A 15217-nucleotide genomic window follows, 5' to 3' on the forward strand; every position below is an offset into this window, starting at 1 on the left:
TCTACACAGGAAGACAGTAGACTTCAAAGCAGCAGGTTTTCTGCGTTATCCTTTAAATATTTGTAATTGGGCTATTTGACATTATCTCCCACCCCCTGGTATGCTGACCAAAGCAGTTTGGACAGGCTCAAGTGGCAGAGGAGAAGACAAAGGACTTAGCAGGCTTTCACAGAGGGCTTGTCTCCACAAATATAGTTTGTAGCAAGCTGGGGTGTGAATCTACCTCTCACTAGACCCTACTGTGTCTGTGTGGACCCTACTGATGCATATTAATGTTTGTTAATGCACTTTGATCAAGTCCTGTTTCAAAGAGGATTAGATCAAAGCACATTAATGAACTGTTAATGTGCATCAGCAGGGTTCAAATGGAGGTAGGTCATAGAGAATTTAGAAGACAGCCATAAAAACCAATGACACAGAGCCATACAGTGCTTTTTGTAGTAGAAAGATACTGCAGGGGAAAACCTAATTGTTCATCAAAAAGAATGAGGAATACTTCTGGCACCTTAGAGACTAACAAATTTATTTGAGCATAAGCTTTCGTGGGCTACAGCCCGCTTCATCGTATGCATGCAGTGCAAAATACAGTAGGAAGATATATACACCACACCGAGAACACAAAAAAATGGGTGTTGCCATACCAACTGTAATGAGTGTAATCAATTAAGGTGGGCTATTGTCAGCAGGAGAAAAAAAACTTTTGTAATGATAATCAGGATGGCCCATTTCCAACAGTTGACAAGAAGATGTGAGTAACAGTGGGGGGGGGGAGGGGGGAGGAATTAGCATGGGGAGATATTTTACTTTGTATAATGACCCATCCACTCCCAGTCTTTATTCAAGCCTAATTTAATGGTGTCCAGTTTGCAAATTAATTCCAATTCTGCAGCTTCTCGTTGGAGTGACTTTGAGGTCTGTAATTGAGTGACCAGGGAGGTTGAAGTGTTCTCCAACTGATTTTTGAATGTTGTTGATGTCTGATTTGTGTCCATTTTATTCTTTTGCATAGAGACTGTCTGGTTTGGCAAATTTAGGTGGCAGAGGGGCATTGCTGGCATGTGATGGCATATATCACATTGGTAGATGTGTAGGTGAATGAGCCTCTGATAGTGTGGCTGATGTGATTAGGCCCTATGATGGTGTCCCCTAAATAGATATGTGGACAGAGTTGGCAATGGGTTTGTTGCAAGGATAGGTTCCTGGGTTGGTGTTTTTATTATGTGGTGTGTGGTTGCTGGTGAGTATTTGCTTCAGGTGGGGCGGGGGGTGCTGTCTGTAAGCAAGGACTGGTCGGTCTCCCAAGATCTGTGAGAGTGAGGGATCATCCTTCAAGATACATTGTAGATCCTTGATGATGCCCTGGAGAGGTTTTAGTTGGGGGCTGAAGGTGACGGCTAGTGGCATTCTGTTACTTTCTTTGTTGGACCTGTCCTGTAGTTGGTGACTTTTAGGTACTCTACTGGCTCTGTCAATCTGTTTCTTCACTTCAGCAGGTGGGTATTGTAGTTGTAAGAATGCTTGATAGAGATCTTGTAGGTGTTTGAGTGGTTGGAGCAAATGCGGTTTTATCTTAGAGGTTGGCTGTAGACAATGGATCGTGTGGTGTGAAAGCTGGATGAAAGCATGTAGGTAAGTATAGTGGTCAATAGGTTTCCGGTATAGGGTGGTGTTTATGTGACCATTGCTTATTAGCACTGTAATGTCCAGGAAGTGGATCTCTTCTGTGGACTGGTCCAATCTGAGGTTGATGGTGGGATGGAAATTGTTGAAATCATAGTGGAATTTTCTTTTCCATAGGTCCTGATGATGATGATGTCATCAATGTAGTGCAAGTAGAGTAGGGGTGTTACGGGACGAGAGCTGAGGAAGCATTGTTCTAAGTCAGCCATAAAAATATTAACATACTGTGGGGCCATGCAGGTACCCATAGCAGTGCCGCTGACACTAACCCTAACCAATGAGAAGGTTAATGACGCCTCTCTGTTCATTCCTAGTTTTTATTGCACATTTCCAGTTTTGTCTTTCTGTATCAGCATCCATTTACAGCTTGCTGCAAGGCAAAATCCTCTCCAGCTTGACTCTACCTTCTCCTATAGTGGAAAAACTCCACAAATTCCTACAGAAGACATAACCTATAGAAACCATTTACTATATCTCATATTTGTATAGTAGTGTGACTCAAGTATGATAAAAGAACAGGAGAACTTGTGGCACCTTAGAGACTAACAAATTTACAAAAGCTTATGCTGAAATAAATGTTAGTCTCTAAGGTGCCATAAGTAGTCCTGTTCTTTTTGCAGAAACAGACTAACATGGCTACTACTTTGAAACCTGTCAAGTATGATAAGTATTATATCCAATAATTTCTGTATGTATATTCATAATGCACACAGGAATGTTAGTAAAAGGCTTGAAAGGAGAAAGTAAACTTGGGATTCCCCATCTGTGAGGCCTAGTTCTGCTGCAACTGAAAACAATAGATTTGCCATTTTCTTCATTGGCAAAAAGACTGAGTCCTTAAATGCAGATTAGGACTAGGCATATACCCATTGGGATAGAACAGGAGGAATTGACACCTGGAATTAATGTAATCAGCTACCTTAATATCTTTAATTTAATAAAAGGGACTGAGACACATCCTTTGGAGCATGCATGTGTAATGGTTTCCCGAGGGAACTTTCTGAATCATAAGATGTCTCTTGGATATTTTAGCTGGCACCTGGCCATGAAGTAACACTGTGATTCCTCTCACTGTTCACCACAATATCCTGTAATTTAATAATATGTATTTTCTGGGAACAAAATGCATATTATAAAGCAATTTAACATGTTTCTACTCCAAAATGTGACCACGGACTTGTCTATTACTTTAGACAAGAAAGTCCCACTACTTTAACTTAAGATATGATTTTAAACTGATTTAGTTAAATGAGTGCAAGAGATTGAGTGGACACTCTTATTTTAGGTTTAAACCAGGCTTATTTTGGTTTAGGTTAATTTGATTGGGAACAGTCTTAGATTGAAGCAAAATAAGCCACTTCTAAACTGCAATAAGAATGCCCACACAGGGATTTGCACCAGGTCAAATTGGTTAAAACTGATTTAAGTCAAATAAGTGCTACTTCTCCATTTAGACAAGGCCGCTGTCAAAACAGAGAGGAAGGCTTGTCCTGTGGTTAAATAACTTATTCTCTCTGGGCCTTTGTTAACCACCCATCAGGATAATAATCCTTCCTTTGCCCAACTTGACTATTTATACTGTAAACTCCTTGGGGCGAGGATGTCTTTTACTATGTGGCTGTACAGTGCCTAGGACAAAGAGATTCCAGTCTTGGCTAGGGCCATAATTAAGGCTGTGCGTTTTTCAAAGAAGTCATGGAAGTCATGAATTCAGTGACTTTTTGGGACCTCTGTGACTTCTGCAGCAGCCAGTGTGGCTGATCCCCTGCGTCACCCGAGGAGCTGGGATGGCCCCAGGGCCAGCTGCTGCTCGGACGGCCCCTGGGCCAGCTGCACTGGTTGCTGCTTGGGCAGCCCCAGGCGCCACTGGAGCAGCAACAGTCCCAAGCATGGGCCTGGAGCTACAGTGGGGCCTTGAGCTGTCCCACTCCCTAAGCTGCAACAGAGCCCCAAACTGCCCCCCTGGAGCAGCAGTGGCACCCCTGGACCCTCCTCCCCAGAGCAGCAGCAAGACCCTGGAGAACCCTTGCCAAGTACCTACAGTGCCTGGGAGCCCACCAGAGAACCTAAGAGTTAGTCAGGGGTAGTTATAGTACAGGTCATGGGCCGTGAATTTTTGTTTATTGCCTGTGATCTGTCCATTACTTTTACTAAAAAATACCTGTGACTAAACTGTAGCCTCTGGAATAAGGTAGTGTGTGAATATAAAGCAGAATAGCTATTCCCTTTTTCCAAAACTATTCTGGAATAATTCCATGTGTAGACAAGCCCTTACTCAACAGGTCTGCTCCTGTTGTGTTTTCAGTCATATCTGCAGACTCTAATGACAAAATCATGTTTTTTACACCTGTTAAAGCTGCACAGACAACACAGCTATGGAAGAATGAAAGAAATGATGTTCCTTCTAGTGTGAGAGAATTGAGCTGAAAATTGAAGATGAAATCAGGTTGAGTCTAACTAACATATGTCCCCAGCTGGAAAAACTGCGCAATGAGAAGCAGGTACATCCATCCAATTAAGAAGATGCCTGGTCTGCAAGTTATTTTATATTTTACGTACAATATTTGATTCTTTTCTAATTAGTAGAGAATAGGGTTGGGGCTTTACTTACACAGCACAGAAATTCAGATTTTACACTAAAAAAAATTGAATACACAATATAGTTTTCAAAGGTGGAAAATTTTTAACTCAAGTAATAACATTTTTTAGCAATTTTATTATTCTTGTATTGCTTATAGTTCACTTTTAAACAAAATTGTGTTTTCCATATTTGAATACCCAATTTTGCTCTCAACATTTTTTTAAAGTGTAATTTTACTAAAACTATTTGGTTTCAAAGATCTTGAAGCATTTCTTTGAGTGCAAATTGCTAGGACTTTCTATCATTTCAATTGTTTACATTAAAATGAAAAGGAATCGTACATTATTTACTCTTATAGTTTATATGTATGTAATTAAAATTAATAAATTTTCCTCAAGAAATGTTAACAGTGGGCCACAGTGCCTATTGCAGCTGCACAGGAGGGCCTCAGGGGGAAAAGTTTGGGAACCCCTGCAATAGAGGTCTATAAAATCATGAATGGTGTGGAAAAAGTAAATAGAGAAGTGTTATTTACCCTTTCACACAATACAAAACCAGGGGTCACCTGATGAAATTAATAGACAACAGGTATAATACAAATCAGAGGAAGTACTCTTGCACACAATGCACAACAAACTTGTGCAACTCATTGCCATGGGATGTTGTGATAGCTGGGTTAAAAAAAAGAACAGGATAACTTCCTGGAGGAAAGGTCCATCAATGCTATTAGCCAAAATGGTCAGGACAGAACCCTATGGTTGGGGTGAAACCAAACCTCTGACTACCAGAAACTGAGAACAGAAGATGGGTGGAGCATTCCAAAATTGCCCTGCTCTGTACTTTCCCCCTGAAGCTCTGGTATGGGCCACTGCTGGAGACAGATACTTGCTAAGATGGACTATGGTGTGGCCCAGTATGCCAGTTCTTACATGCTCTTATGTTCTTACCCAGAATATCATTTAGCCCACTTGTTAGATGCATTTGGAATATAATGTCCAGTTTTAGTCACCAGAGTTGAAGACAGATGCAATTAAGCTGTAGAAAGTACGGCAGAGGACAAATACAGTGCTAACTGGAATGGATAGACTTGCATTTTAGATGCAGCACTAAAGCAGCTATAGTTAAAGTTTTTTGTCAATTTTTATGGATGTGAGGAAACTAACAAAATCTGAGATTTAGTCTTGAAAGAGGATAATTTAAAATTAAATATGTCTGAAGTATTTAAAATTAGCTAAGAAACGTTACAAAAGTAAGCTTGATATACTTGGTTGGCAAACCACGACTAAAAAGGGAATAAGAACTTAAAGAAGCATTATATTAAATTTAGTCAAGTAGCTCTCAGGAATTTAAGCATATGTTGGATGGCTATAAACATTTTAAGGAGACAGGAATAATAGCCATTTTTGTATTTGGGAATAGCCTACTACCCTTTCTGGGGGTAAAGAGGAAACCTTTTTAGCTGTTCAGGTTCCCTTCCCCTCCTCTCACCCCATATTAGCAATAGGTTTGGAGAGGAGGTTTCTGTGCATAGGGGTGTCATGCTGTCTGGAATGGTTCATAGCACTAAGTGCCAATCTCAGTTCAGACTGTAAGAAAACAGGGCAAATACCTCAAACTGGTGGTATATTCTATAATTAGATTTCACCAAGCCAGTAACAAATGTGCACTCCTAAACTACTATATTAGTCTTACCGTGGAGCCAAAGACAGTACCCTTAAGCTCTCCAGCCCCTACTTTACCACCCAAACTAGACTTTGTGATGAAAGGTTATTAAAACCAAAATTCACCACACATTAGGTTACTCCTGACCCCTAGGGACCAGTCACTTACCCCAGGTTAATGGATACTCTTGATCTCACCAAAGACAATGCTGTGCCCAATTTATCTAGTAAAATAATCAAAGATTTATTAGCTAGGAAAAAGAAATAAGAGTTATTGAGAAGTTATGGAAGGTAAAATACATTACAGGTGAGTCTAAGTTTGTAGTCCAAATGATAGCAGAGATGTAGTATCTGCTAGTTCTCTGTAAGTCTCTCAGGGATACCTCTGTCCAATCGCTCAGGATTCCCCCTGTCAGAACCCATCAGTTCAGAGATAGAGAATTGCTCCCAGGGTTTATTTTTATAGCTGTTTTCCCTGCAAAGCAGTTTGTCAAGTGGTCCCATCACAGCAGGGGTCTGTAAATTTCCCATACTTTGAAGTTGGCATGCATCTTCATTTGCAGTTCCAAGGCTCCAGTCCCATTAGATGGGCAATTAAATTACAAATACATACAGAATACATTTAGTTACAGCAATCCAGACCATCTTTCACTAGTTTTCATGAAGTTCTTACGCTAAGTAAATTCTCATCCTAATATTAATGCACCTGTGATCTAGGATTATCTAATTACAGGGATATATAATGTAACTACATGTAATCTGATAGCAGAAAACAGAATACAGATAAGTGAAGACAATGCCATTAACATTCCCTATTTTTCATGAATTTAGAGCAAATGTAATTACTGGGCCATATACCATGTAAATGTAATGTGATAACATCTCCCTTTGATCTAGTCTAACAAGTGAATTGGTTCATGCATATTAATACACTTAACATTTCTTTGAAACACACACACACATGAAATGACCTATGACTCCAAACTGAGCTGGTCAATCAGTGTCACGGGTGGGGGAGGGGTGTAAACAAAAAATAACAAATAATTTTAGAAAATTTCCATTGGCTTGATATGGTGGGGTTTCATTAAGTCATTTCAGAAATTAAGGGCCTATGGCCTGCTTCTGATTCTATACTACTAGGTACCTAGAAAAAACAGCTGAGTGACAGGTACTGCAGCACAAGAGATAATGTGACTAACACTATAAACATCATGAACTAGTCTGCCTTTGATTTATAAGTTGTAATCATATAGAAATAACCATCTGTATTGTAACACATACAACACACAAACTGCAGGGAACTATCTTAGAATCAAATATTTTACATTCCAAGATATTTATCATTACTGTTCCTAAATGCTGTTGTTATTGTCTTTACGCAATATTTAAAAAGGTGAGCTATATTAAAACAACGGAGGGGCTAGTAGATTCTGTCATGCTTACTCACATAGAGTAATACCTTATTCCTTCAGTAGTCCTTGCTGAAGAGTAAGTCACTACTCTATCTGAGTAAGGGTAGAAGACTATGAGTTGGATTAAGGAGAAAGTCATCTGTCTTCCATACAAGCTAATTTTTCAGGCAGCCCGTAATGATGATTATGGCTGAACTGGATGCTTAAAGTGTTTGTCTTTCTTTATTAAACACAGAACATTGCATACTGTATATTAACAGGTAATGTATTTTATTACATATTGACTAGCTTGCTTGTTTAGGATATGATGAAACAATTCTTATTCATTACACAATTGTAAGATAGGTAAACATGGCCACATAGTTGTCTTTCCCATATTTTGATTACAGCGATAATAACTATAGTAGGAAGCTTTAATTGAAAAGCTTGTGTTCAGAAAAATTCCACCCAAAATGCCAATTTTCTTTTACAAAGACAGATACCCTTCATAGTAGCAAAGCATTTCTATGGCCCCAAATCTACAAAGGCTTGCACATATGCTTAACTTTAAGCATGCAAATAGCCCTAATCAGTGGGAATACTTGTGTACTTAAAGTTAAGCATATAAGTAGTGTTTGCTGTTTTGGGGTTTCCAAAACAGCAACATGCACAAGTATGAAAAAGAAAAACGGAAGTAAATAATTAAGAAAGTTAATTATCAGAAATACTTGACTATAGTCATAAATTGTACTACAATTATTTCCTCATTCTCTCTAAGGAAATCATCTGTGTTCTCCTGTGAGCATATAATTTGGATTGGTCTGTAAATTACCATAAAGACTAAATAGCAGGATGTAATCGTTTATGCAAGAAAGATCTTTAGAAACTATTTAGTTAAGTCTTACAGAAGTCAATAGGGCTACTCGTGTTTATAATTAAGCATACTGGATCACGGCTTTAGAACTTGGTAACATACATACTCGTTCATTAGCCTGTTCGTTTATAAGCTGACCCCCCGCAGATAGTTAGGTAAAAATAGCAAAAATAGTATGACCCTTTCATAAGCCAACCCTGTATTTCAGGAGTTGGCAAACTTTGGCTCCTGGCTGTCAGGGTAAGCAGCTGGCGCTTTGGGACTTCCCACAGCTCCCATTGGCTGGGAATGGTGAACTGCGGCCACAGAGAGCTGAGGGGCTCCATGCCTGCAGACCCTCCAGGTAAACAAAATGACAATGTATTAGATATTCAATGCAATGATTCCACAGAGTTTAAAATCAAATTTTGGTGTAGACCCGTTAATAAGCCAACCCCTGCTCTCCGATGCGTCACTTTTTTACTAAAAATATTCAGCTTATGAACGAGTATATATGGTATCTGATGCCTTCTTGTTGTTATGGTATCCAATCTCTCAGTTTAGTGAAATACTATGGTTGAAATCTTGCCCCACCCTGAAACTAAACATTTTAAAACTCAAAGGATGATATCTTGCTCCCATTGAAGTCAACATTAAAATTCACTTTAATGTCTTCATTTTTCAACATGTACAATTTTTAAATTAATAGCCACATGATTCAGCATATCTCAAATGATATATAGCAAAACCTTTTGCTGAACATTAAATATATAAATCATTCTCTTTAAAGTGACTTTTCAGCTTTTGACCTCTACAGTGCATATTGAGATTTTTGTTTTTTAAGTCAGTATTGTTAGTCCAAACACCAATTTCAAGCATCGGGTAAGATACAGGGAAGTCTATTGCATTAGCCTCAATTTTTTTACTATGTACTATTTGGTTAACATGTTTCTAAAGGAAAAAGAAGGGCAAAAGGGGATGCCAATTTGTGAGGGATACCTTTTTATGTTTGGATGTAAAATACTCATGAAAGTAAACAAGAGAAAATGAATTATGGGAGAGCCATTGCCATGACACAGTCAGTGCTGTGTTCTGTTTCGCACTTCAAGTGGAAATTCATCATTGTTTTGTACGAAAACCAGAGTTCGTCTCAAAATTTTCCACACGATCTTTGAGTAAAGCTTGAATTTTCAGATAAGTTGCAAGAAAATTGGTTACTTTGTTTCCAAATTATCAATTTGTAAACTTTTGGGGGCAGTTCTTAAATCTCATGATTTTTCAGGCCCCTCTATCTTGAAGTCTACAAACCACAGAAAGTAAAAGTAAAAATATGTACGCAATGAGACTTTAGTGGGCTCTCTTATGTAATTATTTTGTTAATTAACAAAAGAAAAAGAAAATTAGTGTTCCTTGTCACAACTGGATGCTTATGCATCATAGATAGCCAATTGTGAAGTAGCAGCTGGTTTGAAGGCCAAGACCTCTAAGGAAAAGTTCAGCTGGTTCAGGAGTGAAGCTAGAGTGTGTTCAGGAGCTCATTCCTGAACTGGTTAAACAGTTTAATGAAGAACATCATCTTTCACAAAGCACTACCTACTGTGTAGACTAGAATATCCTGTTTTTTGTGAAACCATTTAGCTGGCTCAGCACAGAAGCTCCTAGTCTTTGTGAAAATACTCTCAATTTCTACTTTAATGAATAGGGTCTTTGTGAAAGATCCCAACTGGCGCAGAAGCAGATCCCATTCTTTGAGAAAGGAGCCACTGCTGTGTCAGAGATCCCTTCTTAATTAGCAATACATTATAACTGATTTTTTATGCACAATGTTTAACTAATGGAGATCCTGGAAAAAAGTTACCAACATGAAAAATTTGGAAAGGAAAAGATTCAGTTTTGCAAAGGAAAGTGAAATGTCTTATCGATAGCAAAGGAAAATGAACAGTTTGTTTCATAAAATGTTGACCATCTCTACTTTTGAATGCTTTATGAGAGCAATACAGTACTACTTACTGTCACATGCCCCCAGTGATGTGCTTTCCACAAAAGTAGGGCTTAAAACAGTAAAGAGGATTTTCTAGCCTAGTAGCATTTGCATGGTGTTAGAGAAGAAGATCCTCAACGAAAGAGAGGCTAATTAGGGGGGGGGGGGGGGGAGGAAATTTGTGAAAGTGCCTCTTCATGAAAATGGAACTCCTGAGCTGGCTGGGCAATTTTTTGAATATCTTGTTTTTCATAAATGTGCCCAGCTGCCTCAGAGCAGAGCTGGCCTGTGCACTTTTACAAAGAGCCTGTTCTTTTGTGAAACTAGGCACTAGTGTGTTCGCAACCTTTTTAAAAAAAAAAAAAAAAAAAAAAAGGAAATTCATGGTGCAAAAAATAAGACTTGAGGTTGCACATAACATATCTACAGTACAAAACACAAGGAACTGAAAAAGGAATATAACAGTATCTGCCTTCTACTGCTTCACCTAGAGACCATATTATCACTAAAATATCCACCACACAGCCTTAATTTTCTCCCAGTAGATACCAACCAGCCTTTCCCCAAATCACTCAGCACCATAACCAGACCTAACCTTCCTCATACTCTGCACTTCGCGTTGCTCTGGAAAACCAAAGTGGCTCATGTTTGGGGGAGGGGAGCTGGAAGTCTGGCATCTGGCTAATGGGGCAGAGCTGGGGCTGCGGTTTGCTGTAGAGCGGGTGGGTCTAGCAAGGCTGGAGGAACAGAAAGGGTCTGAAGCGCGTAGTGGTCGACACCTCAACTTTTAATTCCCTCGCTTGTGTGGCTGCAGAGCCCCCGCGCCCCTCCCCAGCCTGTTCACCTGCAGCCCCCGCGGCAGGAGCGCCCATTGTTCCAGGGTCCGGGGCCACGGGGCCCTCTGGCTAACCAGCCACTGGGTGGTAGGTGTGTTATAGTCGGAGCCACCTAGAGTTACTGAAGGAGCCGCTCTGTCAATAGGCACCGTCTCCCCGGCGACACACTGACGAAAGGCGCTAGGTGTCACTTCTAGTCCCGCGAGCCCGCCTGAGGCGGCCCCAAAGCACCTCACGGGCTGGTTACTCGCCGCCTATAGAGACAAGGGAGCAGCGCCTCTTCCCGCGTAGGTTTACACTGGCCGGGGAGCCCCGTTCTCCCCGCCCCCCGGCCGTGCGTGCGGAAGTGGGGCTGACGCGGCGGCGGCGGCGCCCGGGATTGTGGGAGCGGGAGGGGCCCGATGCGGAAGGTTTCCGGCGCTTTAGCGCAGACGTGTCCGGCCGCGGCCCCGCGGAGCCTGGCGCTGTCCCGGCCCGTCCTTCTGCAGCTGCCGCCTCAGCCCGGGCTGGTGGCGCCATGTCCGGGACCAGCAGCCCCGAGGCCGTGAAGAAGCTGCTGGAAAACACGCAGGGAGACCTGCGGGGCCTGAGCCTGGAGTGCCGCAAGAAATTCCCCCCCGTCAAGGAGGTGAGGGACTGGGGCGGGCCAGGGCCAGAAGGGGGTGGGGCAGCGTCCCCGTCTCACCCCCTGCCCTGGGGGCCCCCTCAGAGCTAGGCCGGCGCCTGAGAGGCCCGGGGGGGCGGACTGCGTTGTGCGTGCGCGCTGGGTGTGGGGAGCCCGTCTGCGCTGGGCAGCTGCCGGGTGCGGGCTGGTAACCCGGGCTGTGTGGCTGACAATTTGGTTCTGTCTTTGCCCCAGTTTATAATCACCAGGAAGCTGTGGCGCTTCGGGTTGGACTTGGAACTTTTCAAGCCTAGTTTCTGCCCAGAGATGGGTGTTGTGTGTGTGTGGGGGGAAGAGTTGCGTTCCAACTAGTTCAGCGTGCTGAGCTCAGGCAGTGTGTTAGAAAACACTGCTCGTCGTCCGTCCCGTCCCCCCAGTCTTATGGGCTTTTCATAATCAGTTCAGGTGCGGGTTGAAAGATGAAATTTAGCAGGGAAATAACCCTTAGAAAGCAGAAGTAACTCTGAATGATCTGATGAAATTTGCTAGAAGCTTGGCCGAGTTATGAGGCTTTACATATATTTTGCACATATCTTGTAAATCTTTAACAATAGCAGTATTTTTAACAGTAGTTAGCCAATGATAAAAGAAAGGAAAGATAGGTTGCATTAGGTGTATATTGCTAATTTAGCCCTGGTTCTGTGCAGACAGATCCCTTCGCTTGCATGGCGCCCCATTGACTTCAGTGAGGTTTCATATATGTACAGGATTCCAAATTTGCAGATCTAGCTGTGGAACTGAGGTGTTACCTATGGAGTGGATGTGTACATCTCCCAAATGAAGGTCTCCAAATTCAGCGTATCTTGTTTACCTGCTGACAAAGATCTCAGTGATTCTAAAGTTAACCATCACGCAAGGTGTACACTAAGTGAATCAGAGTTCTTCATGAACTCTTTCTTTGGGCATGAGCTTTGCATGTCAACAGGTTGTTTTGATTTCAGGAGAACGAAGTTATTTTCTTTAAAAAAAAAATGTTATTAATGAAATGTCTATGTTAAGAACCAAATTTATTATTATAAGTTCTGAAATCAAAATTAAGGTTGCAAATGCAGTCTTAGATCAGTATCAACTTCAAAATCACACTTGTCTGAATTTTTAACCTCTTTTCTTAAAGTGTTAAGATTACTATTGCCGAAAGAGAGAGGAGTTTCCTTTTTTGATTATTTTATGCATTTAACAATATGTCACGTGTAGTTAGTTTTCCTTTTTTCAACTTGGTAGTATCTCACGTCTTATTTTTTGTGGGTTTTTCACACACAAACAAGAGGAGAAAAAACACACTTAAAACTGTAAAAATGATTGTAAAACCACAAAAACTGAAAGCTTGTGTTACCTGAAACAACTTATTTCTTTTGACTACATTTTACATTGACAGTGTCCATTTAACTCTGCTTTATTTTGCATATGTAGAATAATGTAGTCTCTAATCACATGCTCATATATCTCAGATAATACCATGTCATAACAGTTTTTCATTCTCATTGTAAAGTGCTTAGTTTAGAGATTCTCAAACTTCATTGCACTGTGACTCCTTTCTGACAATAAAATTAGTACAGGACCCCAGAAAGGGGAACTGAAGTGTGAGCCTTCCCAAGCTCCGCCACCATGGGGGTAGGTGGAGGCAAAGCCAAAGCCCCCTGCAGTGCTGTAACAAGGGCAAGGCGAGTAAGGCACTTGCCTCAGGCGTGCAAAGCGGAGGAGCACAGCTCTACTGCCCAAGCGGGGCAGAGGAGAGAGGGAAAAAAAGCCACGATTGGTGGTAATTCTGTGGCGGGTCCGTCAGTCCCTCTCAGAGGGAAGGATCTGCCGCTGAATTGCCACCACCGCTTCATTCATTCTTCTGTGGCAATTCGGCGGCTAGTCCTTCCCTCCGAGAGGGAGTGAGGGACCCACTGCCGAATTGCCGCCAAAGTGCCTGGAGTCGGCCCTTGCCTCAGGTGCAAAAATTCCTTCTTACGACTCTGCCCCCCTTCCCCAGGCCGGAAGGCCAAAGCTGAAGGCCAAGGGTTTCAGCCCCAGGTAGGGGGTCTGTAACCTTAGCCCCGCCGCCCAGGGCTGGAGCCCTTGGGCTTGGGCTTTGGCCCTGAGCCCCAGCATGTCTAAACCAGCCTGGACCCCATTAAAGTGGAGTCATGTTCCACTTTGGGGTCTCGACCCACAGTTTGGGAACCTGTGGCTTAGTGAATGAAGCAGAGCTAATCACTAAACATTTTGTCTGAAAATTAATCTTTATCTGACTTAGAGTAATACCCTGACATATAAAATGTTGCAAGTGAATCTAGGTTGTAGAAAAAATTGTGAGATATACTGTTTTTCTTGAGAAATAATATGTGAGCAAATACGTTTTGCATTGTGAGCAAATATGTTTTGCACTTCACCTTGAATGGTCTCTTAGAATATGCATATGCAGTGTAGTCCCAGCATATTACAGAGACAAGGTGGGTGAGATATCTTTTACTGGGCCAACGGGTGTTGAAGAAAGAGACAAGCTTTTGAGCCACAGAGCTCTTCTTCAGGCTAGCTTGTCTCTCACCAACGTAAGTTGGCACCAGTAAAAGATTGTACATACATCACCCAACCTGTGTCTCTTAGGTATATTTCCATTATTATAACTTGTCTTTGGATATAACTGGAAGGACCCTGAAAGGTCATTGAGTTCAGCCCCCTGCCTTCATTAGCAGGACCAAGTACTGATTTTTGTCCCAGATCTCTAAGTGCTCCCCTCAAGGGTTGAGCTCACAACCCTGGGTTTAGCTGGCCAATGCTCAAACCACTGAGCTATCCCTACCTCTATATTTTAACTGCTTATATTCAACAATCTATTCCACATTGTATGAGTATGTCTACGCTGCAATTAAAAACCCGCGGCTGGCTTGTGTCAGCTTGCTCAGGCTAAGGCACTGTTTAATTGCAGTGTAGATGTTCAGGCTTGGGCTGTGGCCCACGTTCTGGGACTCTCCCACCTCACAGGGTTCTAGAGCCCAGGCTTCGGCCCGAGCCCAACATCTGGACTGCAATTAAACAGCTCCTTACCTCAAGCCCCATGAGCCCAGTCAACTGGTAAGGGCCAGCTATGGGTTTTTAATTGCAGTGTAGACATTACCCTATGAGCACCTTTCCCAAATCTGAAGAAGAGCTCTGTGTAGCTCAAAAGCATGTCTTTTTCACCAACAGAAGTTGGTCCAATAAAAGATTTTACCTTAGAGAGCCATTATGTTTGGTAATCTGTGAGGTTGAGAAACCTTGGAATTGTTTCAATTATGAATAGCTGTGGCCTGGTCTACACTACGCATTTAAACCGATTTAGCAGCGTTAAACCGATTTAACGCTGTACCCGTCCACACTACGAGGCCCTTTATATCGATATAAAGGGCTCTTTAAATCGGTTTCTGTACTCCTCTTCAACGAGAGGAGTAGCGCTAAAATTGGTATTACCATATCGGATTAGGGTTAGTGTGGCCACAAATCGACAGTATTGGCCTCTGGGCAGTATCCCACAGTGCACCACTGTGACCGCTCTGGACAGCAATCTGAACTCGGATGCTGTGGCCAGGTAAAGAGGAAAAGCCC

At 42.0% G+C, this 15217-nt stretch overlaps 1 protein-coding gene across 5 annotated transcripts in view; it reads left to right on the forward strand.

The window, feature by feature from the left end:
* The first annotated feature begins 11364 nt into the window (after positions 1–11364).
* MON2 (MON2 regulator of endosome-to-Golgi trafficking) overlaps positions 11365–15217 on the forward strand; it is a 242403-nt gene continuing 238550 nt past the window's right edge. For all 5 annotated transcript variants that reach the window (XR_012655908.1, XM_075066076.1, XM_075066064.1 and 2 more), the window contains exon 1: positions 11365–11611. Coding sequence is in view for 4 of the 5 variants with exons in the window: in XM_075066076.1 (XP_074922177.1) it covers positions 11501–11611 (111 nt within the window). In the remaining variant the exon portion in view is untranslated. The remainder of the gene's footprint in view (positions 11612–15217) is intronic.

This window comes from Chelonoidis abingdonii, chromosome 1 (genome assembly GCF_003597395.2).
Source record: "Chelonoidis abingdonii isolate Lonesome George chromosome 1, CheloAbing_2.0, whole genome shotgun sequence".
Lineage (NCBI taxonomy): Eukaryota > Metazoa > Chordata > Testudines > Testudinidae > Chelonoidis > Chelonoidis abingdonii.